General features: G+C 40.3%; 1 protein-coding gene across 1 annotated transcript; it reads right to left on the reverse strand.

Moving 5' to 3' along the window:
* Positions 1-651: 651 nt before the first annotated feature.
* LOC138970562 (uncharacterized) lies at positions 652-23,491 on the reverse strand. The gene is made up of 6 exons (XM_070343028.1): positions 23,322-23,491; positions 18,799-19,732; positions 18,221-18,356; positions 15,682-15,934; positions 7,652-7,760; positions 652-3,221 (listed from the first exon to the last, which is right to left on the reverse strand). Exons 2-6 carry the CDS (start codon positions 19,578-19,580, stop codon positions 2,627-2,629), a joined length of 1,875 nt encoding a protein of 624 aa, XP_070199129.1. The 5' UTR covers positions 19,581-19,732; positions 23,322-23,491; the 3' UTR covers positions 652-2,626.
* Between the last annotated feature and the right edge of the window lie 1,901 nt (positions 23,492-25,392).

The following is a 25,392-nucleotide window of genomic DNA, read 5'->3' on the forward strand; positions in this document are numbered from 1 at the left end:
TATGTCTGTCAGATGAAAAAGATTGTATGAGTGTGTGTCCGTGTGTGTTTGTTGAAGCCGAGGAAAGGGGGTTGCACACATGTGGGTTGTGTATGCATGTGTGTACGTGTCTGTGTTCAGGGAAAAGTATTGTTATTTCAGTCGTTTTAATTTAATTTAACTTTTGAATGCAAAAGGTATCACACGGTCACACAAGTTGGCAAGAAAAATTATCAGACAACAAATTAATAAATAATCAATACAAGCAAACAAATCAGAACATCCATTAACCTTGCCATATCCAGTTTAGTTTGTCTCCTTTTTAACACAACCCCACGGTCTTGAAACACAACATCTTTGTGGACACGTATTTTGATTGCATCAGCAGCAAATAATTCATTGTGACATTTATCGTGCTTTTGATTCAGGCTACAAACCGACCTTGTTTTATTTGCTGTATATCTGAGGATGGGCACCACATCTGCCAAACATATGGAGACATTGCTTGTTATCATTTTCAGCTTGTAACGTCTGTAAATTAACCTCCATAATACAGGCAAATGAATCTCCGTGATGATGTTCACGAAAGCAACACACAAAAAACAACCCAAAACCTAAAGCAAACAACAAAACCAGGGTAATAAACAAAGACACATTGGTTGAACTCTTGGGTGTATTTCGTTTTATTTTAATTTAACTTTTGAATACAAAAGGTATACAGTCACATATAAGTCGGCAAGAAAAATGATCATATAACACAGAAATAAATAATGAATACAAGCTAACAAAACAAACCAACATCTATTAACCTCGCTGATGTGGATGTTCACGAAAGCAACACACAAAAAACCACCACCAAAAAACTAAACGAAACAAAAAGCAAACAAAACCACCACCAAAAAACTAAACAAAAAGCAAATAAAACAAGGGCAATGTACAAGGACACATTGGTTGAGGTCTTGGGTGTATTTCGTTTTATTTTAACTTTTGAATACAAAAGGTATACATACAGTCACACAAGTTGGCAAGAAATATTATCATACAACACAGAAATAAATAATGAATACAAGCTAACAAAACAAACCAAAATCTATCAACCTTGCTGATGTGGATGTTCACGAAAGCAACACACAAAAAACCACCACCAAAAAACTAAACTAAACAAAAAGCAAATAAAACAAGGGCAATGTACAAGGACACATTGGTTGAGGTATTGGGTGTATTTCGTTTTATTTTAATTTAACTTTTGAATACAAAAGGTATACAGTCATACAAGTTGGCAAGAAAAATTATCATACAACACAGAAATAAATAATCAATACAAGCTAACAAAACAAACCAACATCTATTAACCTCGCTGATGTGGATGTTCACGAAAGCAACACACAAAAAACCACCACCAAAAAACTAAACAAAAAGCAAATAAAACAAGGGCAATGTACAAGAACACATTGGTTGAGGTATTGGGTGTATTTCGTTCTATTTTAATTTAACTTTTGAATACAAAAGGTATACATACAGTCACACAAGTTGGCAAGAAATATCATACAACACAGAAATAAATAACCAATACAAGCAAACAAATTAGAACATCTATTAACCTTGCCATATCCAGTTTAGTTTGTCTCCATTTGAACACGATCCCCAGTCTTGAAACACAAAATCTTTGTGGACACTTATTTTGATTGCATCAGCAGCAATTATCGTGCATTGATTCCGGCTACAACCCGACCTTGTTTCATTTGCTGTATATCTGAGGATGGGCACCATATCTGCCAAACATAATTATGAAGACATTGCTTTTTATCATTTTCTGCTTGTAACGTCAGTAAATTTACCTCCATAATACAGGCAAATGAATCTCCGTGATGATGTTCACAAAAACAACACAAAAAAACCCAACCCAAAACCTAAAATAAACAAAAAACAAGGGCAATGTACAAGGACACATTTGTTGAGGTCTTGGGTGTATTTTGCTTTAAATTAATTTAACTTTTGAATGCAAAAAGGTATACAGTGCGGGGATATAGCTCAGTTGGTAGCGCGCTGGATTTGTATTCAGTTGGCCGCTGTCAGCGTGAGTTCGATCCCAGGTTCGGCGGAAATTTATTTCACAGAGTCAACTTTGTGTGCAGACTCTCTTCGGTGTCCGAACCTCCCCCCGTGTACACTACATTGGGTGTGCACGTTAAAGATCCCACGATTGACAAAAGGGTCTTTCCTGGCAAAATTGCTTAGGCACAGTTAATACCTATACCCGTGTGACTTGGAATAATAGGCCGTGAAAGGTAAATATGCGCCGAAATGGCTGCTATCTACTGGCCGTATAAAATTTCATCTCACACGGCATCACTGCAGAGCGCCCAGAACTGTACCCACGGAATATGCGCGATATAAGACTCATTGATTGATTGATTGATACAGTCACACAAGTTAGCAATAAAAAAAGAACATTTATTTCTTCCCCATTCACTTTCCAAGTACATGCTATTCCTTGTACATCTCTTACCTCTCCTCACCAAAACCCAGCCAAACAAAACAAAATCATAACAGCAGAATCTCTTTTCTATCAAGAATAATCACCTATGACATAGGTTATCTTTAACAGAAGAAATGCAGGCACTGCTTTGAAAAGTAGCATGCAGATTCAGTGTAATCCCCCTTGTACAACAGTCTTGAACAACAGATAATCAATGACTCGACCAGGCAAGGGCAGAGAGGTTATCTGAGCATGGTAGTCTCCCCTTGTTTCCCTCACCGATCGTCGCACCCGGCTGCAACACGCGTCTCTCAAGCTCAACACTTTCACGACACGTTCCCTCGGTCTCAGCGCAGGTGGGCTTACACTCTCCACGCCATCGTTTCTACCGACCGTCATCCTGCGCTTATGATCCTGAAAATGTGCCTCGTCCGGAAGGAGGAATAACGAACCGAGCTTCTCTCTCAAGTAGACCGCAGCGTACATAAAGATGTCCATGGTCTCTCGGCCGAACATCATTGCCGCCAGTTCGTACGGTGTCCTGCTGCAGACAACAGCGTTTCCGTCAGCCCCGTGTGCCAGCAGAAAGTCGATGAAGTGTGTGGACTGTTTGCCGAGGATGTAGACCAGGACGGCGTGGAGCGGGCTGAGGAGGATATTTTCGCTGCATGTCAGAAGATCGGGCCTGTGTCGGACCAATGCCTGTAGCACAGCAAACTGCCGATGTCGTATCGACCAGACCACTGGAGTGTTGATGTTGTAGCTGTAACACACAGTCCACAACAGGTGAGAACAGTTGACCTGGATCATGATACAGTGGAACCATGCCTTTAAGACCTTGACCATTGTCACAAAAGCACGGTCTGTAAAAGAAGGAAGTCCTAAACATGGGGGTACATTGTGAGGTGGAGCAAGCTAGATGTTAAAAGTGGAGCAAGCTAGGTGTTTAAAGTGGAGCAAGCTACATGTTTAAAGTGGAGCAAGCTACATGTTTAAAGTGGAGCAAGCTACATGTTTAAAGTGGAGCAAGCTACATGTTTAAAGTGGAGCAAGCTACATGTTAAAAGTGGAGCAAGCTACATGTTTAAAGTGGAGCAAGCTACATGTTTAAAGTGGAGCAAGCTACATGTTTAAAGTGGAGCAAGCTACATGTTTAAAGTGGAGCAAGCTACATCACATGTTTAAAGTGGAGCAAGCTACATGTTTAAAGTGGAGCAAGCTACATGTTTAAAATGGAGCAAGCTACATGTTTAAAGTGGAGCAAGCTACATGTTAAAAGTGGAGCAAGCTACATGTTAAAAGTGGAGCAAGCTAGATGTTAAAAGTGGAGCAAGCTAGATGTTAAAAGTGGAGCAAGCTAGATGTTAAAAGTGGAGCAAGCTAGATGTTAAAAGTGGAGCAAGCTGATGTTAAAAGTGGAGCAAGCTAGATGTTAAAAGTGGAGCAAGCTACATGTTAAAAGTGGAGCAAGCTACATGTTAAAAGTGGAGCAAGCTACATGTTAAAAGTGGAGTAAGCTACATGTTAAAAGTGGAGCAAGCTAGATGTTAAAAGTGGAGCAAGCTACATGTTTAAAGTGGAGCAAGCTACATGTTTAAAGTGGAGCAAGCTACATGTTTAAAGTGGAGCAAGCTACATGTTTAAAGTGGAGCAAGCTACATGTTTAAAGTGGAGCAAGCTACATGTTAAAAGTGGAGCAAGCTACATGTTAAAAGTGGAGCAAGCTACATGTTAAAAGTGGAGCAAGCTAGATGTTAAAAGTGGAGGAAGCTAGATGTTAAAAGTGGAGCAAGCTAGATGTTAAAAGTGGAGCAAGCTACATGTTTAAAGTGGAGCAAGCTACATGTTTAAAGTGGAGCAAGCTAAATGTTAAAAGTGGAGCAAGCTACATGTTAAAAGTGGAGCAAGCTACATGTTTAAAGTGGAGCAAGCTACATGTTAAAAGTGGAGCAAGCTACATGTTTAAAGTGGAGCAAGCTACATGTTAAAAGTGGAGCAAGCTACATGTTAAAAGTGGAGCAAGCTAGATGTTAAAAGTGGAGCAAGCTAAATGTTAAAAGTGGAGCAAGCTAGATGTTAAAAGTGGAGCAAGCTAGATGTTAAAAGTGGAGCAAGCTACATGTTAAAAGTGGGGCAAGCTAGGTGTTTAAAGTGGAGCAAGCTACATGTTTAAAGTGGAGCAAGCTACATGTTAAAAGTGGGGCAAGCTAGGTGTTTAAAGTGGAGCAAGCTAGATGTTAAAAGTGGAGCAAGCTACATGTTTAAAGTGGAGCAAGCTACATGTTTAAAGTGGAGCAAGCTACATGTTTAAAGTGGAGCAAGCTACATGTTTAAAGTGGAGCAAGCTACATGTTTAAAGTGGAGCAAGCTACATGTTAAAAGTGGAGCAAGCTACATGTTAAAAGTGGAGCAAGCTACATGTTAAAAGTGGAGCAAGCTAGATGTTAAAAGTGGAGCAAGCTACATGTTAAAAGTGGAGCAAGCTGAATGTTAAAAGTGGAGCAAGCTAAAAATGTTAAAAGTGGAGCAAGCTAGATGTTAAAAGTGGAGCAAGCTAGATGTTAAAAGTTGTGCAAGCTAGATGTTAAAAGTGGAGCAAGCTAGATGTTAAAAGTGGAGCAAGCTAGATGTTAAAAGTGGAGCAAGCTAGATGTTAAAAGTGGAGCAAGCTAGATGTTAAAAGTGGAGCAAGCTAGATGTTAAAAGTGGAGCAAGCTAGATGTTAAAAGTGGAGCAAGCTAGATGTTAAAAGTGGAGCAAGCTAGATGTTAAAAGTGGAGCAAGCTAGATGTTAAAAGTGGAGCAAGCTAGATGTTAAAAGTGGGGCAAGCTAGATGTTAAAAGTGGGGCAAGCTAGATGTTAAAAGTGGGGCAAGCTAGATGTTAAAAGTGGGGCAAGCTAGATGTTAAAAGTGGGGCAAGCTAGATGTTAAAAGTGGAGCAAGCTAGATGTTAAAAGTGGAGCAAGCTAGATGTTAAAAGTGGAGCAAGCTAGATGTTAAAAGTGGAGCAAGCTAGATGTTAAAAGTGGAGCAAGCTAGATGTTAAAAGTGGGGCAAGCTAGATGTTAAAAGTGGAGCAAGCTAGATGTTAAAAGTGGAGCAAGCTAGATGTTAAAAGTGGAGCAAGCTAGATGTTAAAAGTGGAGCAAGCTACATGTTTAAAGTGGAGCAAGCTACATGTTTAAAGTGGAGCAAGCTAGATGTTAAAAGTGGAGCAAGCTACATGTTTAAAGTGGAGCAAGCTACATGTTTAAAGTGGAGCAAGCTACATGTTTAAAGTGGAGCAAGCTAAATGTTAAAAGTGGAGCAAGCTACATGTTAAAAGTGGAGCAAGCTACATCACATGTTTAAAGTGGAGCAAGCTACATGTTTAAAGTGGAGCAAGCTACATGTTAAAAGTGGAGCAAGCTACATGTTTAAAGTGGAGCAAGCTACATGTTAAAAGTGGAGCAAGCTACATGTTAAAAGTGGAGCAAGCTACATGTTAAAAGTGGAGCAAGCTAGATGTTAAAAGTGGAGCAAGCTAGATGTTAAAAGTGGAGCAAGCTAGATGTTAAAAGTGGAGCAAGCTACATGTTTAAAGTGGAGCAAGCTACATGTTTAAAGTGGAGCAAGCTACATGTTAAAAGTGGAGCAAGCTACATGTTAAAAGTGGGGCAAGCTAGGTGTTTAAAGTGGAGCAAGCTACATGTTTAAAGTGGAGCAAGCTACATGTTTAAAGTGGAGCAAGCTACATGTTAAAAGTGGAGCAAGCTACATGTTAAAAGTGGAGCAAGCTAGATGTTAAAAGTGGAGCAAGCTACATGTTAAAAGTGGAGCAAGCTAAATGTTAAAAGTGGAGCAAGCTAAATGTTAAAAGTGGAGCAAGCTAGATGTTAAAAGTGGAGCAAGCTAGGTGTTTAAAGTGGAGCAAGCTACATGTTTAAAGTGGAGCAAGCTACATGTTTAAAGTGGAGCAAGCTAGATGTTTAAAGTGGAGCAAGCTAGATGTTTAAAGTGGAGCAAGCTACATGTTTAAAGTGGAGCAAGCTACATGTTTAAAGTGGAGCAAGCTACATGTTTAAAGTGGAGCAAGCTACATGTTTAAAGTGGAGCAAGCTACATGTTTAAAGTGGAGCAAGCTAGATGTTAAAAGTGGAGCAAGCTAAATGTTAAAAGTGGAGCAAGCTAGGTGTTAAAAGTAGAGCAAGCTAGATGTTTAAAGTGGAGCAAGCTAAATGTTAAAAGTGGAGCAAGCTACATGTTAAAAGTGGAGCAAGCTAGATGTTAAAAGTGGAGCAAGCTAGATGTTAAAAGTGGAGCAAGCTAGATGTTAAAAGAGAGCAAGCTTAATGTTAAAAGTGGAGCAAGCTAGATGTTAAAAGTGGAGCAAGCTAGATGTTAAAAGTGGAGCAAGCTAGATGTTAAAAGTGGAGCAAGCTAGATGTTAAAAGTGGAGCAAGCTAGATGTTAAAAGTGGAGCAAGCTAGATGTTAAAAGTGGAGCAAGCTAGATGTTAAAAGTGGAGCAAGCTAGATGTTAAAAGTGGAGCAAGCTAGATGTTAAAAGTGGAGCAAGCTAGATGTTAAAAGTGGGGCAAGCTAGATGTTAAAAGTGGGGCAAGCTAGATGTTAAAAGTGGGGCAAGCGAGATGTTAAAAGTGGGGCAAGCTAGATGTTAAAAGTGGGGCAAGCTAGATGTTAAAAGTGGAGCAAGCTAGATGTTAAAAGTGGAGCAAGCTAGATGTTAAAAGTGGAGCAAGCTAGATGTTAAAAGTGGAGCAAGCTAGATGTTAAAAGTGGAGCAAGCTAGATGTTAAAAGTGGGGCAAGCTAGATGTTAAAAGTGGAGCAAGCTAGATGTTAAAAGTGGAGCAAGCTAGATGTTAAAAGTGGAGCAAGCTAGATGTTAAAAGTGGAGCAAGCTAGATGTTAAAAGTGGAGCAAGCTAGATGTTAAAAGTGGAAGTATTAAGCTTGGGATCATAAAAGGAAGGTTCCACTGTGAAACGTTTTTCTCACCCGTTGACCATTCCTCTAGAATCCTTAAAACCGCTAGCACACAAAACTTTGACCATAAAGCGACCCTAACAGTATCTAGCTCATGAATGCAGAAGAAAAAGAAAAGGTAAATACTCTTTGTAATATAAGCCATTTAATAGTTCAACCGCTTATAGTAGTTATAATGTTAAAAAAAAAAAAAAAAGTGTTGTACTTATTGCCGGGATAGACGCGGCCAATTCCACAGGAGCAACGCCGGAATGAGGGCAGCGTCACCCTCACAACCTCATAGCCCTCGGACAGTAACCGCTCTGTCAGCAGACCTGCAGATATACACCACTGGAAACATGCACCATTACAGACACCACTGACAACATACACCGCCTCATAGCCCTCAGACAGTAACCGCTCTGTCAGCTGGCCTGCAGATATACACCACTGGAAACATACACCATTGAAATCGAACACAATCACATTCATTCATTGCTGAGAGCAAGAACCCAATTAAATTATGCAGTTTATCATTAAACTGATTCACTAGATCCTTTTGGGTGACTACTACTACTTATCACTACTACATGTACTAGCATTGCCACATCGCCCAGCGTCAACCGAGGACACAGTGAGTGAAAAATAATTGGCATAATTGATGTTTGTGAGTCACATATTATGTATCAAATAAAAAAGGAATGGATAAAGAAATGATTCAAAAACAAAGTTTACTGTATGAAATTAATAAAAGATGTGTTTTGGAATATTTTGAGTGTGAAAGTGCGTGTTCGTCTTCACTGCCTCTCGCGGCCATTTTCGCGTCACTCTTAGCGGACGACCAGTTCATTTCAAACTGCTCGGAATACCGTAATTTTCATTGGAGGGCTGTGATATTTTGCAACCAATCAGAGAAAGCCTTACATCTTTCCCATACAAAAAAACGCAAACCACAGGAAGCTACATCTCTGTCAGCATGTCGGTGAATATTACTCGAGTGAGTTTCACTAAAATTTCGTCTGAAAACTTCCATCGGCATACACGGTTGAAATGCAGTTTATAAAACATTAACTTCTGTTTCATTTAAAGGCGAACATTGGCAGGAATTTTTCACTTGAAGAGACCTAAACTTGAACCCGTTGTATCAGGGCTTGGTCGATTGATACATAAACATTTCGCTGGTACCAGACACACACCGTCCTGAGAAAGGGGAGGCTAACAACCGTCCTGAGAAAGAGAAAGGGGAGATAACTATGTCTCTCCCTTCCTTTTTACATTTAGTCAAAAAAATTTTTTTTAACACAGAGGGGGGAATCGAGACGAGGGTCGTGGTGTGTGTGTGTGTGTGTGTGTGTGTGTGTGTGTGTGTGTGTGTGTGTATGTGTGTGTGTATAGAGCGATTCAGAGTAAACTACTAGACCGATCTGTATGAAATTTTTCATGAGAGTTCCTGGGTATGATATCCCCAGACGTTTTTTTTTCATTTTTTCGATAAATACCTTTGATGACGTCATATCCGGCATTTTGTCAAAGTTGAGGCGGCACTGTCACACCCTCATTTTTCAAAAAAATTGATTGAAATTTTGGCCAAGCAATCTTCGACGAAGGCCGGACTTTGGTATTGCATTTCAGCTTGGAGGCTTAAAATTTAATTAATGACCTTGGTCATTAAAAATCTGAAAATTGTAATTAAAATTATTTTTTTATAAAACGATCCAAAATTACGTTTATCGTATTCTTTATCATTTTCTGATTCCAAAAACATATAATTATGTTATATTCGGATTAAAAACAAGCTCTGAAAATTAAAAATATAAAAATTATGATTAAAATTAAATTTCCAAAATCGATTTAAAAACAATTTCATCTGTTATTCCGTTCCTGATTCCAAAAACATATAGATATATGTTTGGATTAAAAACACGTTCAGAGAGTTAAAAAGAATAGAGATATAGAAAAGCGGGCTATCCTCCTCAGCGCAACCGCTACCGCGCTTTTCTGTATTGTTAATTTCACTGCCTTTGCCACGAGCGGTGGACAGACGATGCTACGAGTGTACGGTCTTGCGGAAAAAATGCTTTGCGTTCAGTTTCATTCTGTGAGTTCGACTGAGCTTGACTAAATGTTGTATTTTCGCCTTTCGCGACTTGTTCTCTCTCTGTTGGCAGCGTGTAATGCAGCTGGTTAGAAATTAGAGTATTATTTTGTAAAGTGTGTACCAAAAGTTTGTCATGAGCTGCTTTAGGGGCTGTTTAGGGTGTGGGTTGGTTTGATATTTCCTCCTTGCAGATCAAATCTGTGTTCATTTTTGATGTTGTGTCTTATTTTGTGAAAAGAAACATTCTTGTCATTTATTTATGTACTAGATGAATACCCGGTGGATCGCGAGACAGAGTATGCAGCGTGGCGGTTCACCGGCTTAGAGCACGTGTTGAAAATTTTCATCCACCAGTTTGTGCCCGGGGTCCACCTGAATATGCCGACCAAATTTGATGCAGAATATTTACGATGGGAGGGGTAGTATTAGTGGCAATATTTTGAAGATGGGAGGGATTTTGTACACGAATTGCAATACTTAGATGTACTACCTACAGAGTATGTATTCACCGCGGTTCACCGCAACGCGAACACACACTCACACAGAGAGAAGCCGTATATATTTATAGAGATAGATGATAGTGGATTTTTCGCGTGGCTATAAATAGATTCGACCTGTCAAGGTGTCCAAATGCAAAAATCCTGTTCTGGATACTTTTATTACTTTGTATTTTATTCTGTTTTTAAATGACTACAATATAAACAATACAGTTATGAAGTATTCCTCATGCAGATTCTATCCATACCAAATTTATGTCTGTCAGTCGTCTGGATGCTGAGAAAATTGACTTTGTTCAAGAAAAAAAGCACCTTTTTGGGCACACAAGGCGTTACGCGAAACGCATGGTACATTGGGCATTAAATAACCAAGTTACTGATACGGGTATCATCTCAAATTTTTAATAGGTCCAGAAATGGATGGAGAAATATATGTTAGATTAATGAAAGTTTGATCTGAACATAGGTTTTGGATTTTGAGCGTTCTTTTTTTAGCTGGTCTGTGTGTTACATTTGGTGTAAATAATCATGAAAAAAGGGAAACTATCTTAAAAAAATGTTTCTGGTCAAACTTACTTAACAAGAAGAGCAAACGCTCGATCGAGTCACTTTCGCAGTTCTGAATATTATATGAGGCATCAGATGGACAGGAAGAAATTGCTATTCACAACACAATGAGTCACGTTCACATAAAATTTGAGCCCGGTCACTTTTATAGTTTCCGAGAAAAGCCCAACGTTAAGTTGTGTGTTGCCGAACAGAAAAGGCTAGTTATCTCCCTTGTTTTTCTGATAACGTTCGTAAAAGGCTACAGATGTAAATACTTTGATGTAAAGAATAATCCTACAAAGTTTCAATCACATCCGATGAACTTTGTCAAAGATATAAAATGTCTAATTTTTCCTTTGACGCTGACCTGTGACCTTGAAAAAGGTCAAAGGTCAACGAAACCATCGTTAAAGTGTAGAGGTCATTGGAGGTCACGACTAAACAAAATATGAGCCCGATCGCTTTGATAGTTTCCGAGAAAAGTCCAACGTTAAGGTGGTGTCTACGGACGGCCGGCCGGCCGGCCGGACAGACTAACACTGACCGATTACATAGAGTCACTTTTTCTCAAGTGACTCAAAAATCATTGCAGAGGAAGGTCATTAGGTAGGATGATTGTAATTTTTTTTAAATTGAGCGAAAAAGTTGTGTTTGATGTAATTTAATTGTACTTCTAAGTTAAAAATATGCGTTTGGTGTAAATAAAATTGTATCTACTTGCCCAAACAAGTTTTGTCACAGTCTTTAAATAATGCCATAATACACAAAAGTGTGTGTTTTCTTATACCTCAGACACCTGGTAGTTAAACTATGGTCACAGGATTCCTAGTGCTGGCACCTGTTGGCTTGTAGAGAGACTTAAGTGATGCCTTCTGACAAGGGTGTAAATGTAACGTACATACTGAGAATACTTGAAAATAACAATGAATTTGTTTTAGAGACAGAAGATAACTTATCAGTGCTTAAGAACAACCTGCAAGACCAAACCTTTGTTTTAACATGAAAACAAGCACACTGAACGACAAAATTTACCTCAGCAGGACCACTGTTGGGGACATTTTGGTATCAATTCTCTTAATGCGAATTTCGGTTAAGACGAACTTATTTCCCGATCCCAAGTGATTCGTCTTAATCTATCTATATGGTCAAGAATCTGTCAAGGAGTCTAAAAAGTGTTACAATTTTTAGACTTTTTTAAACCTCCTTAAATTTACATGAATAAACATCTCGGTATTCCTGTCCTTCAATTGCAGCATTTTATTTTCCAGTCAAGTGTTCGGTTTATCAAATATTTGCAGATAAAGCACAAATGACTGTATGTTACATTTACACCATAACATAATTTTAAGGTGCTGTCATTTTCTTAGGTTCAGCTTTAGGCAACTGTTTCACTATCCAATGGCTTGATGGCTGAATGTAGAGTTGATCTGAACTAAAGCAACACTTGAAAAAAGTTTCTCCTGTCTCAATATAAGCAAAATCATTTATCCGTTAGTTACTTTACACCAAAGCCCAGAATGAAAGATACAATTCAACATTTACCTATTTACACTGTTTTTAAAACAAAGAAATTCTCTATGGAAGTGCAGAAAAGGTTCCAGTAAATTTTCATGTCATTTGTTTTGCAAACCTTAACCTCAATCATCAGGTTATTACTTCATTTGAAAAAAGCACGGTGTAGAAATTATTATCAAATCACCCTCTTTAAATATTTTTACACTATTTTGGTCTGCAGTTTTTTGAGTTACAAACAAGAAATCATAACAAATCCTTTTCACGATAGAATAGAATAGTCAGTTTGGTACTCCACTACGGTACCAAATGTTAATTTTACCCATGATCTGTACGTTACTTTACACCAAACAGCAAGTACAAGGTACTGAATTTACATTTAATGGGCTATGCTCACATCAGTGAAACAGTATTTCTAACTTGTTTGTTCTAAGCTACCTGTCTCAAGTCAAAATAAAGGGTTAAATTAATGGTTGTGTGTACATCTTAACACAAAAGGATGGTGTAAAGTAACATACAGAAGGCTCCGAAGATCTGCAGGTCCATTTGAAGGGTAATTTCTCTTTTATTTAGCTCATAAACCCTCAACAGACTGTTATGTGTTGTTTTTATCATTATTATGTGCTGCATATTTTATGGTCTCAGTAAAAAAAACAAGGTGATGTATGTTACATTGATTGATTTTTTTACTGTCACAATTTTAGAAGTAAAATTTAAAAAGTCGCGTAAAAGCATAATGTACATGTACATTCTGATCAATCTCCGATTTCATGGTGTCCCCCAATTCTGGTGCATGTACTATTGTACTACTCTGGCCAAGTTTCCTCTCAAGACATCAAAGAGACCGCCCCATAGGTTAAACTCCCCATAGGTTAAACTCGGTCACTGACCCGGGTGCAGGAAGTGTTTCCTCTCTCATATGAAAGGGGAACCACCTCTCATAGCTAAAACTGGGTCAATGACCCCTGGGAAGAAGGTCAGTGTCTATAAAGAAGGCCACCCAGCCATCACAATGGACCTGCCTTTGATCTCCACAGGCAGATCCTTGTAGCCTTGTGACCTTTAGAGACAAAGGGGCTCTGGGGCGATGAAAACTGTTTGTTAAAAGAGGGGTTCGTTATGCAAATGAGATGATATGTCAATCTCGGGACGAGTTTAAAGATTTCGTCATAAGCGTGAGTAAATTACAGACATTATGCATGCTTGGGAATCCAAAAAGTGCTCGTCATAAGCATAAATTCGTTGCAAAGAATTCGTTTCAAGCATTTTTTTTAAGCATGAAGAAAGAGGTATTCAGTTGGGAACTTAAAACTAATACGTTATAAGTCAAAATTCGTAACTAGCGTGTTCGTTTTAGGTGGGTTCGACTGTAACTAATAACCGTCTCAGTTAAGCATTGGGAAAAATGTGTCGTAAGGAACAAACTGTCCATATAAGTACAGTAACCATGAACATAGTCAAAATTTTACAGAAACATACAGGAAGTGCCTCCACATTTTCAAGTAAGCAGCACTTTGCTTGGACGAAAAGTAAAAAGAAAGGGGAAAAGCCAGTGTCAAGACGCACCATTCTAATTCAATTAGCTGCCACGGCCCAGTTTCGGTAGGCCACTGCAGATTGTTTAGGTATCATCTGTCCGAGTCTCTGATAACGCAGGGGGCAAGTGGAGGTCTCTCCAGGAGAAAAATTCCTCCCGATGTTCGCCTTTAAGCCAAAAATCAAAAGAATCGAGCGAGAAATGACTTATTCCCAACGATTATGCTGCGCAAAACTGGACACGAAATATTTGTTTGTTTGTTTGTTTATTTGTTGCTTAACGTCCAGCCGACTACGCAGAGCCATATCAGGACGAGGAAGGGGGGGATGAAGGGGGCCACTTGTCAAGCGATTCCTGTTTACAAATGCACTAACCCATTACTTGTGTCCCAGCAGGCTTTAGTAAAACTAAATTAATACCTACTGGAAGATTACCAGTTTCCAGTATGTTAAAATAGGCTTAACCTATCTACTGCTGGACTTACATCAGAACACTAACAGATTAAACTATACATGAATCGCGAGACAAGCGGAAAGAGAAGAGATTTTTGGAAAAAATACAGGTGAATGAGCAAGAAGGCAGAAAAAAGAAAAGAATTCATGAAGAAAAAGAGAGCATGACAGGAAAGAGGAACCAAAAATCTACCTAACAGCAAACTAGAAAGCTCCTGCGGTTCCCAAAACAGGAGGGGCCTTTAATTTCATAACCGCAGTGCCCCACTGCGGGAGACACGAAATATGCGAAACTCGGCTGATCAAAAGCCTGAAAAGGTTGCGATCTCGGCTCGCTCAAAGCAAAGTGATTTCGAACTAAAATGACCATATCTCGAGAACTACTGCACCGATTTAAATAAAACAAATTGCTATGTGCTCAGAATGTTAATCTCGTTAAAATGGTGTGTTTCTTGTCATTCAACGATTAATTTCAAAATTTCATGTCATTGCCACAGCAATCAATCTATGTCCCATGTAATTAGCTACTAGCTTTGTCCTCAAATGACGCCCAAAATTTCTCAACTAAAATGACCATATCTCGAGAACTACTGCACTGATTTAAAGAAAACAAATTGCTATGTGCTCAGAATGTTGATCTCTTTAAAATGGTGTGTTTCTTGTCATTCAACCATTAATTTCAACATTTCATGTGTCATTGCTACTACTACTACTTAGTTTGTTAACTTTTAAGTATGTGCATTTGCATGTGCTTCTGTTTCATTGTTAAAGTAGGTGTTGCTTTAATTTATTTACAAAGTGAAATTTCTAACATTATCTTGAAATGTACAGCAAGGCTAGAGTTTATTTTTGTGCCGGAAAAGTTTCAGCTAGTATTACTCAGGCATGGGAATTGTCTGCGAAAAAGCAGATTTCCGCGAAAAGGAAATTACGTTTCAGCAAAAATAAAAAATTGTCCGCAGCAAAAAAAAGATAAATTAAATTATATGTATACTATTGTCTCTCTATCCATTATTTCCTTACATGAGAACTATCAAAATATTGGTCTAAAATTCGTTTTCATTCTGAGGGGCTTTGCCCCCCTGGTCCCCCCAACAGGGCTCTGGCCCTGTACCCCACCGGGGCCAAGGCGGGCCCTGGACCTCAGCCTATTTTCAGATTTTGTTTCTATTTTGGAATTCCCATGCCTGATTACTATTAGTGGAGCAAATAACACTGGGTGCACCACACTCACTAAGGCACACATAGATTTGACAGAGAGGGCTATTTTTCTGTTCATAACAGAAGGCATAACTAGCTCCACAAAAAACTGAAAGTTTACTTTAATTCACTACAAGGGCTTATCGACGTCGTCATTAAATTTTGGCATAATTCATTTTAGACAGCTTTTCAGCAGAAGGCCAAAACTGATTATTTGTATTATGAAATACTATTTATATGTGTACCTGGTATGGACAGAAAGATACAAATGTTAAATCATGTATTGTCCTTCGTAATTTAGAGAATATTTCTCAATGATTTACTTAGTCTAAAGCACAAAAACATTAAAATTGCCAAGAATCGAGTTAGGCCAAAATTACAGGACGACGATGTTATGTAACTCCAACTGACCCGCTATGCTCTTGCAATTGCACACATAGTGCAGGGCTGTGTAGCCCATGTTGTCAACCCACGCATGGAAACTCGCTTTCTCTGGGTGGTGGTTCAGCAGAAACAACACTGCTGCTTCCATCCCTTGTTTCAAGGCCACCATCAAGGTTGTCATGTTTGCTTCGTTGACCTCATCAAAGCGTGCACCGAATTCACTCAGGAGCTCCAGGTAATCCACGTCGTCCCTCATAGCGGCTATCATGGCGACTGTCAACTGTAACAAATTACAAAGAAAGACCGAGACCTATTTACCCCCTAAAAATTGAAATTGACTGAGGAATGGTAGGGTCAGACATGAGACCAGCAAATGTTCAAAAAGTAGGAAAGTGAGCCGGGGTCCAGTTAGAATTATAAAGGCCATTTTGGGGCCTCTCCTGATAGCAAAAAATGAGATCATGCCTTTTTAAAAAGCTATAAAACCCACAAGAATAATATGTTTTAGCATTTTAAACAAAAGTGTGATTTATAACAATCACACACACACAAAACTTTCCCCTTATTTTTTCAGTTGCTAATGAAAGATGAAACACCCGACTACGTTCTCATCAACTAATTTCGGTGGTGCACTCGCCCTATCGCAAAAAGAAAAAAATGACAGAAGTTCACTTGCATTTATTTTATAGAATTCTCGCGACCTGGTGAAAAAAATGTCGATGCACCTCTAGCCCTATGTATCTGCTAGTGGTACCGGTCAGTACCGTCCACAACCAACCACTCAAAACGACGTACTTTGCCGTAACCTGACCCTGGGGTCCGGAGCCAAATCGCCGACCGGATTTTTGAGTGGGCGTGGTTTGCAGCGAGAGTTATCTTTTCCTAGCTTGCCCCATGCATAGATGCTACACCAAGTCCGTATTTCACCTCGCAGTGGCCGTTGTTGCACCACGTGCACACGGCCTGACCGGGAATGGATATCTTGGCAATACTGTCGCCAATGAGCTGGCGCCTTTCTTTCTTGTTGATAGTGACAGTCACTTCTTCTGACAGCCAGTTGGCTTTCCACTTGTTTTTCACACTTTGGTCGTCGATCGTAAGAGCTTCCACAGCCGACAAAACAATACGGAATCCAGACGCCATGATGCTACCTTTTTCACCTTCGGCGTTTGGAGATCGGCAGCCAATCAAAACAACCCACAAACCGCCATCGGTGAATAATTAAGCCCCGGCGATAATCGTCGGAGATCGACAGCCAATCAAACGCGACCCATGATACTGCTATGGGTTCACGCGAGTGCTGGGGTGCGAATGCACTGACTTCAGACGCAGACAGCTTCAGCTGAACGGTTCATACCACCACCTATGGGTTCACGCGAGTGCTGGGGTGCGAATGCACTGACTTCAGACGCAGACAGCTTCAGCTGAACGGTTCATACCACCACCCCCCTCCCCCCTTTTTTCTCAACGAATTTGCATCGATCTCAAGAATGGTCTGTGAGCTAAGGATAATATCGGAATTCCGATAAAAATCGGACCAGTCCCATGTCTGTAGGGTACATTTTCTTTTACCAAAATAGTAAGCCAGTTACCACCAAACCCCAACATAAGCAAAACCAACCCAATTTTAATCACATTTCAAAATCATAGTCTGGATACGACTGGATTATTTTTTGTAAAAAATCTCAATAAACTGCTCAAAACAATTAAGGGTTGACAGGTCTGCAAGTCAGTTAAAACCAAATGTAGTTGAAATGACTGTCATGCTATGCATGTTTCAGTATAAAGTTAATAAACAAAGGAACAACAGAAAGTGTGCATGTTCTTTCATGGGAGATGTTCTCATCAGAGGGGGCTCCAACTGCAGGTACCGTACTTTCCGGGTGACAAGGCGCTTCGTTATCTAAGACGCACCCCCTTCTTTTTAAAAAAAATTGTAATCCAGTCACCCATTGGACGCAGGGGGCCGATAGGGCGCACCAAAATGACCCAGTTTTTGCCATGAGAGGTGGTTCCCCTGTCATATCTGAGAGAGGAAACACTTCCTGCATCGGGGTCAGTGACCGAATTTAACTGAGTGAAAATATGTGTGCTCTGTGTGTGCGGCCAGATCAAAGGCATTGTGATAGCTGGGTGGCCTTGTTAAAAGACACGACCTTCTTCCCAGGGGTCAATGACCCAGTTTTTGCCATGAGAGGTGGTTCCCCTGTCATATCTGAGAGAGGAAACACTTCCTGCATCGGGGTCAGTGACCGAGTTTAACAGAGTGGAAATCTGTGTGTGCGGCCAGATCAAAGGCAGGGCAGTACTTAGTAGCTGAAACATGCATTATCACAAGTTGTTTGACTGGTGCTCAAGCGGTCTCTTTGATTTTTTTCGTATTCCATACACGGATTAGGCGCTTCGTTATACAAGACGCAGGGGTCGAACTCGAGGAAAAAAGTCGCGCCTTATGACCCGGAAAGTACGGTACTGTAGAAATGAACCAAAACGAGAGGGGCCTCATGTTGCAGGTTCCACTGTGCAAAAGTAACAAAACAGAGAGGTACTGACTACACAAGCTTACCCCTCTCTCGTCTGGTTGGGGATGCAGAAGGGTACGTTTAAGAGTGTTGTCGCAGGATTTCATTGGCTCCTGCAGGCTTCCCTTCAAGCTGCAGTCCGCTCCCGCTTTCAGCAACAGCCGTGCTGCCTTTAGAGCTCTGAACAGAACAACAGCAAAAACAGTGAGTCATTCTGCATCATTCCCCACCTACAGTAGCTTTCAAGTAAATATAAAGTTCATCCAACAAGTTCCTTTTTGTGTTTTAAATCTGATAATAATGTCCAAAGTGGAACTGAACATCACAGAAAAAACTTAATTTTGGCAATCTTTTCTGTCTTTTTTAAAAACTGTCCTCCTTTTTAATTTCTTATCCCTGGTAGTGTTTTTCAGAACATGTACCCCTTTTAATCCAGGCTTAAAAAATGTACCATCTAAATTTGCAAAAGTCCTCCCAAACTTGTCCTTTTTACTTGATCATGCGTGTGTTTATGAGTGTGCATGTTCATGCCTGTCTGCAAACACCTGTGTTAGTGTGTGTGTTAGTGTGTGCTGTGAGAGCAAGGGCATGTTGACTGTAGTGATCATGTAAAGCCAGTCACCTGTCCGAGGCCCACTCCTTCATGCACAGCAGGTGAAGAGCGGTGTTGCCCGCAGAGTTCTGCATGTTGACCTCCGCCCCCTCCCTGATCAGGAACTCCATCACATCCAGGTGCAGCTCCATGGTGGCAAAGTGCAGCAGGGTCTCCTTGGAGCCCAGCACGCGTTCATTTATTAGCTGTATCCTCGCCGTATCCTGGTCAGCGGAACTGCAAGTTGGGTGACAGCATTCAGAGGAACTGGCATTGTTGCTGTCAATGGAATTGGAATCACGTTGACAGTCTGTTTTTACGGTGCTGTTGCTATGGGCCACACAGCGATTCAACTTGTCATCCATGGAAAGAGCTGTACCAGCTGTGCCCACTGTACCGGCTGTGCCCACTGTACCGGCTGTGCTCACTGTACCGGCTGTGGCCACTGTACCAGCTGTGCTCACTGTAGCTGAAGAATCTGGGAAGCGCGAGGCACTGTCTGTCAAACTGCAGCTGTTAGGAAGAGATGTGCACTTTCTGTCCAAGCACGATATTGCAATGCTGGCGTTTTCCGCTTGGGGCTTACTCTCACTGGCACAGTGTGTGTCTACACCAGCCCCAGGGCAGGGCTTGAGGTTCTCACCAGTAAGTGTTTTTGTCTCGTCAGGAGTTGTGGACAGCCGTGGAGTCAGGCGAGTCTTGAAGAAAGTCTGTGTTGTCAGGAGCAGTTTTAGCTTGGTCAGGTCCCCGCGTGACGCCGCCAATTCAAGAGGAGTGAGGAACTGCCCATCAGGCTTTGTTGGAAAGTTCATCAGGAAACAACACAGCTGCACCTTACTTGCAGCGCTTGCTCCAACCCTCCTACCGAGTCGTAGTTTCTCCCCAAGACAGCCAAGTGAACTATGGTCTGCTGCTGATCATTTGTACCGGAGTGTTTTGAAGCGTTTTTGCCTCACCTGTTTACCTGTATGATGTAATGGGTGAGTATTAGTTTTGAACAGTATCTCTCTGTACTGTATGCATGGGGTCGGCCCGCTATTGCGCGGGGCCGCCATTGCGCGAATCTTTAAGGTTAGGGTTAGGGTTAGATTCGCGCAATAGTGGACCCGCGCAATAGTGGCCCAGCCCCGTATGCATGGGTCCGTCCGTGAACAAAAACAACCTCAAGGCCCACCTCGCCTCGTGTAAACAGTTCACCTCACTGTCTCAGATCTTGTCATGCTTTACTTGGGATAAAACCACCCCTCCACTTGGTCACATACCAAAAATAAACAGCATCAGTGCTGTCTATGCACAGTGGTCATTTTTAAAGAATTAATTTCGTGTAAGGCACTGGTGCCTTATTCCAACATTAATTCATCAACATATTCAAACTCACTCCAGCAAGCAGTCAGGGTTATGATTTATGGTATGTGACTTAGTGGAGGGATAGTCGTTTCCCGTGTTAAAGATACAGAACATAAGGAGCCAATTTGGGAACGTTTTCTGACGATCTGGACCTTAAAAAGTTCACGGGACATTCGCTGTACTGTCATTTAAAAACACCTGCAATGACTTTGCTAAATAAGTATATATGAAAATTAATAAGCGAGCAGTTTTCATCTTCTACTATCCTGTGTCAGGAGTCCAACATTAATTTACATTTTAGTCCTGATAGTACACATTCGCCAAAGCAGATTAAAGTAAAAACTGTAATCTAGTTAAAGCACGCACATTCTGTGCCGTACCTTACTAAAGTGCATGTAAACAAACACCCTTTCCACTGGAGAGTATACACCGTCTCAAATAACTACCAAACACACTATTTAGGCCACAAAAAAAAAATAGTCTGTTTACGATAACCCGACCGACCCTATTTTTTTCGCGCGACCCTAGACTTTTTTTTGGCATTTGGGGATAAAAAAAATAACGTAAAAATAATGGTTTTTTGAAAAAAAAAAAAAAAAAAAAAAAAACCGACCTACCCACCCTATTTTTTGGGCCTATGTTACCGTAAACAGACCTTTTTTTTTTTTGGCCTTAGATCTAAAAAAATATATCTCCTGAGAAAACTAAAGTGTGGTTGAGCGTCGTCAAATTAAGGTCACAGCAGGGTTATGATCGGGTCATACACATAATTTAGCGTGAAGAGTCGTATAAGCGTTTGCCTTTCTTGTTAGATCTGTTTACTATAACGGATAATGTTCCTAGGTTGGAATAAATACACTGCCTTCGAAAGCAATATTCTTCAAGAAGTTACTTTGATTTTCATTAATGGCTCTCTCGATTACATCATGAAAAAACGGATTGACCTTTTGCTACACATTTGATTTTTCTGTTTTAAAATATATCTTCTCTGTGAGCTCTTTGAAAATGGGTAATATTTTCGAAATTCGGCTCACCGCGACGAGCTTTTTACTTTACACTTCGTAAGGAACTGATTCAGCTTTTGGCGGCACAAAAGAGGGAAAATCGCTTCACTTCAATTGCCTGGCAAGGTAAAAACAATGCACACACTAACTAATGCGAAAAAAAGTTCTACTGATAGATTTATCTCTTGAGATCACTGAGAAGAAAGAACGATTTCCCAAAATGCCTGTGTTAAAAAGGAAACACTGTGTTCAGAATCAACCCTATCAACGACGTATTGATAGCTTTTGTAAGTTGCTCATTTGAATATATATAATGACAAAAGGTTGATCGATCGTTTGACACGCGAAATTTCATCCATCTGATAAGAATACCTTTCCTTTGCGAATCTTTGGAACTTGGCCAATAATTTCTAGTGATTCAGCTTGCCGCGACGTCAAATAGCGTTTTCACTCTCTATTATGACTTGGTTCAGTCGTCGGCGGCGCAACCGTTAGAAAATCGCTTCACTTCAATCGATTGGCCCTGTCAAAGTATAGCCCGCATTGATGTGAAAATATGTTCTTCTTGTAGAATAGCGTTTTGAGATTACTGAGAGAAAAGAGCGTTTTCCAAAAATACCTGTGTCAAAATGAAAACACTGTGTTCAGAATCAATCCTATTCACAACATTTTGATAATAATCATGTCTCTCTGTGGAATACGTACTTACAAATGATTGATCTGATGATACGCAACATTTCATTAAACTGCGTCTTATATTTTTTCCTTGCGAGATCTCAGAACTTACGCAATTCGGCCTTCGGAGGTACAACAGTTAAAAAATTGCTTCACTTATATCGATTGGCCCGGTCAAAGTAATGCACACATTGATAAGAAAAGATATTCTACTGATAGATTGGCCTTTTGAAATTATTGACAAAAAAGAGCGATTTCCAGAAACATGTGTAAAATAAGAAGAGCAAACGCTCGATCGAGTCACTTTCGCAGTTCTGAATATTATATGAGGCATCAGATGGACAGGAAGAAATTGCTATTCACAACACAATACAGATGTAAATAATTTGATGTAAAGAATAATCCTATAAAGTTTGAATCAAATCCGATGAATAGTTTCAGAGATATGATATTTCAATTTTTTTCCTTCAAGACATACATGTGACCTTGAAAAAGGTCAAAGGTCACCAAAGCAGACGTCAAAGTGTAGAGGTCACTGGGAGTCACGTTCACATAAAATTTGAGCCCGGTCACTTTTATAATTATAGTTTCCGAGAAAAGCCCAACGTTAAGTTGTGTGTTGCCGAACAGAAAAGGCTAGTTATCTCCCTTGTTTTTCTGATAACGTTCGTAAAAGGCTACAGATGTAAATACTTTGATGTAAAGAATAATCCTACAAAGTTTCAATCACATCCGATGAACTTTGTCAAAGATATAAAATGTCTAATTTTTCCTTTGACGCTGACCTGTGACCTTGAAAAAGGTCAAAGGTCAACGAAACCATCGTTAAAGTGTAGAGGTCATTGGAGGTCACGACTAAACAAAATATGAGCCGGATCGCTTTGATAGTTTCCGAGAAAAGTCCAACGACGGCCGGCCGGCCGGCCGGACAGACTAACACTGACCGATTACATAGAGTCACTTTTTCTCAAGTGACTCAAAAAAAACCCACTGTGTTCAGAACTGACCCTTTTTCAAGAGGTTCTAATATAATTTTGTTAAGTCGCTCTTCCACATGTATACATCATAACAAAGGGTTGATCTTATGCCACACTAAATTTCAGTATTGTACTTCAAAAAGTTTTCCTTCGCGCGCTCTTGGAAGTTGGGCGACTATTTCGAGTGTTCCGGCTTGCCGCGACGTCAAATAGCTTTTTCCCTGTACACAGCGTCTGCGGCCAAGTCCGAAGCGGAAGATAGCGTTTTTGGGCAAGTTCGGGACTTGTTTTACTCATGAAATAAACACAGGACGTTCACATACCAACAAGCATTCAAAAGAACAACAACTGCAGAAACCCTTGCAAGTTGTTTGACGTTTTCGAAATATTTATTTAGTCTTTTAAATCTTCAGAGAAAAGTAAAAGAAATTCACATCTGTGGTCGCCATTTTGGATTTTTACTGTGGGCCTCCCTATCTTTGTGCAACTGTAACATCCTATGATCCGAGCTTCGTCTAACCATAGATCTATCTATGGTCTAACATCTTACGCTTTTGCTGTTTGTTTAATGCTTTTCCTGGTAGGCAGTCGTTTTCTTTTTTTTGCAGTCTTTAAACGCGACTGGTGTACGACTGCAGATCGGATTTCACGCAGAACTTGAGCTCGTGGGCACGTCACAACCACAACACTTGACCAACGTCCATCTGTGTACATTTTGAGTACAGCGGGTCTGACTAATTACTACGCGACCGCACGCGACCACACGCAACCTTGCACTACCTTGCGCGACCTCAAACTAAAGCATGTACATGTAATATTTTTTATATATATAGTATCTTCACAGCAATGTCTGACTTTATACCAAGTTTTAAGTCAAAGAAATTAAAAATAACGGAGTAATAATGTATTTTGCGACGAGCTATCGAGCGAAAGTGAAAGCATCGTGCTTCAGCGTCCGACCATGTTCGCATTGAACGCAGGCCCAATGCGAACATGGTCGGACGCAGATATCCGATGCTTGCACTTTTGCTTGCTAGCTCTTCGAAAATACATCATAGCTTCCTTATGTTTTATATGTCTGACTTAAAACTTAGTACAAAGTATGATAATGTTGTGAAGATACTAGATATATAAATATATTACATGAACATTATTTAGTTTGAGGTTGATCCTACGTTCTTAAATCAATGCGAACATGGTCGGACGCTGAACCACGATGATTTCACTTTCGCTTGATAGCTCGTTGCAAAATACATTATAACTCCGTTATTTTTAATTTCTTTGACTTAAAACTTGGTATAAAGTCAGATAATGTTGTGAAGATACTATATATATAAAAATATTACATGTACATGCTTTAGTTTGAGGTCGCGCAAGGTAGTGCAAGGTCGCGTGTGGTCGCGTACGGTCGCGTAGTAATTAGTCAGACCGAGTACGGGTGTCAAAATTTGCCTTTGTTTAGGTTCGTAAAAAGATCTTCCACTTCACCAAACATAACTTGGACGACAAATTAAGTAGTTTTGTTCATGAGTCCCCATATGCCAATTCTAATACATTTGGTCGTTATTTGCTGTTGAAAAAATAGTTTTGATTACGAAACTAATAAAAAAAAACGCTCGCGCTGGACCCGAGTACTCTTCAGATTGGCTCGCTCCCCCAGTATGAAAGTTTTTGTCTTGTGCACGTTTAAGACCAAGTGATTGATCTGTGTGAATTACAGGCATTCCCTTTGCTATATAATTACATTGCATGCGAGCCGATGATGTGCGTGGTGACTGGCCTTTCTCTTTTATTTGTAATTTGATCACAGTGAAAATGCACACACACACACACACACTCTCTCTCTCCCTCACTCCCTCTCTCTCTTCCTCTCTATCTCTCTCTCAGGCTTACACACACACACACACACACACACACGAGTACAGACTCGTGCGCGTGCACGCACGCACACACACACACACACATACATGCAAGGCCACCCAACTGGGTTTATTGCTAACATTATGTCAACTGGGTTCCACATGTTCTAAACTAGTGAGCACTTCAAAAAGCACTATACAGCTTCATTTAGTTGTAAATGATCCGAATATGAGTAAAAAAGAAAAATATCTAAACAAACTTCGATGTTGCTGACTTTGGAAAAGTTTGGAAAAGTGGGTTTCTTTTTTGTACTAGTGGGTTCCTTGAGATACACACCGACGACCAAACTACCAAACTGGGTTCCAAACCTGATTCTGCTGTTTGGAGCCTAAATTTGGAAGTTCCACCTTGTTCTCTCAGGGGCGGATCCAGGGGGGTTTCCGGACCCCCCCCCCCCTGCCCCCCCCCCCCCGCTTAAATTTTTTTTTTTAAATTAAAAACAAAGAAAAACTGATGGCTCAGGTTGCACCAGATTGCTCCATTTTCCTTGATTTATATCAAAACTGTTCCGGGGGGCATGCCCCCAGACCCTATAGGAGCAGGCCTTTGTCTTTTAAGTGACAGTTTTAGAAAGTAGGTCGGCAATTTGCTGTCTCAGGTTACACCAGATTGGTCAATTGTCCTTGTTTTGATCCAAATTTGTCTTCCTAAATATACTTTTTGGAAGGTGTATTAGAGGAATTCCGGGGGGGGGGGGGGCA

This window comes from Littorina saxatilis, linkage group LG7 (assembly GCF_037325665.1).
Source record: "Littorina saxatilis isolate snail1 linkage group LG7, US_GU_Lsax_2.0, whole genome shotgun sequence".
Taxonomy (NCBI): Eukaryota; Metazoa; Mollusca; class Gastropoda; order Littorinimorpha; family Littorinidae; genus Littorina; species Littorina saxatilis.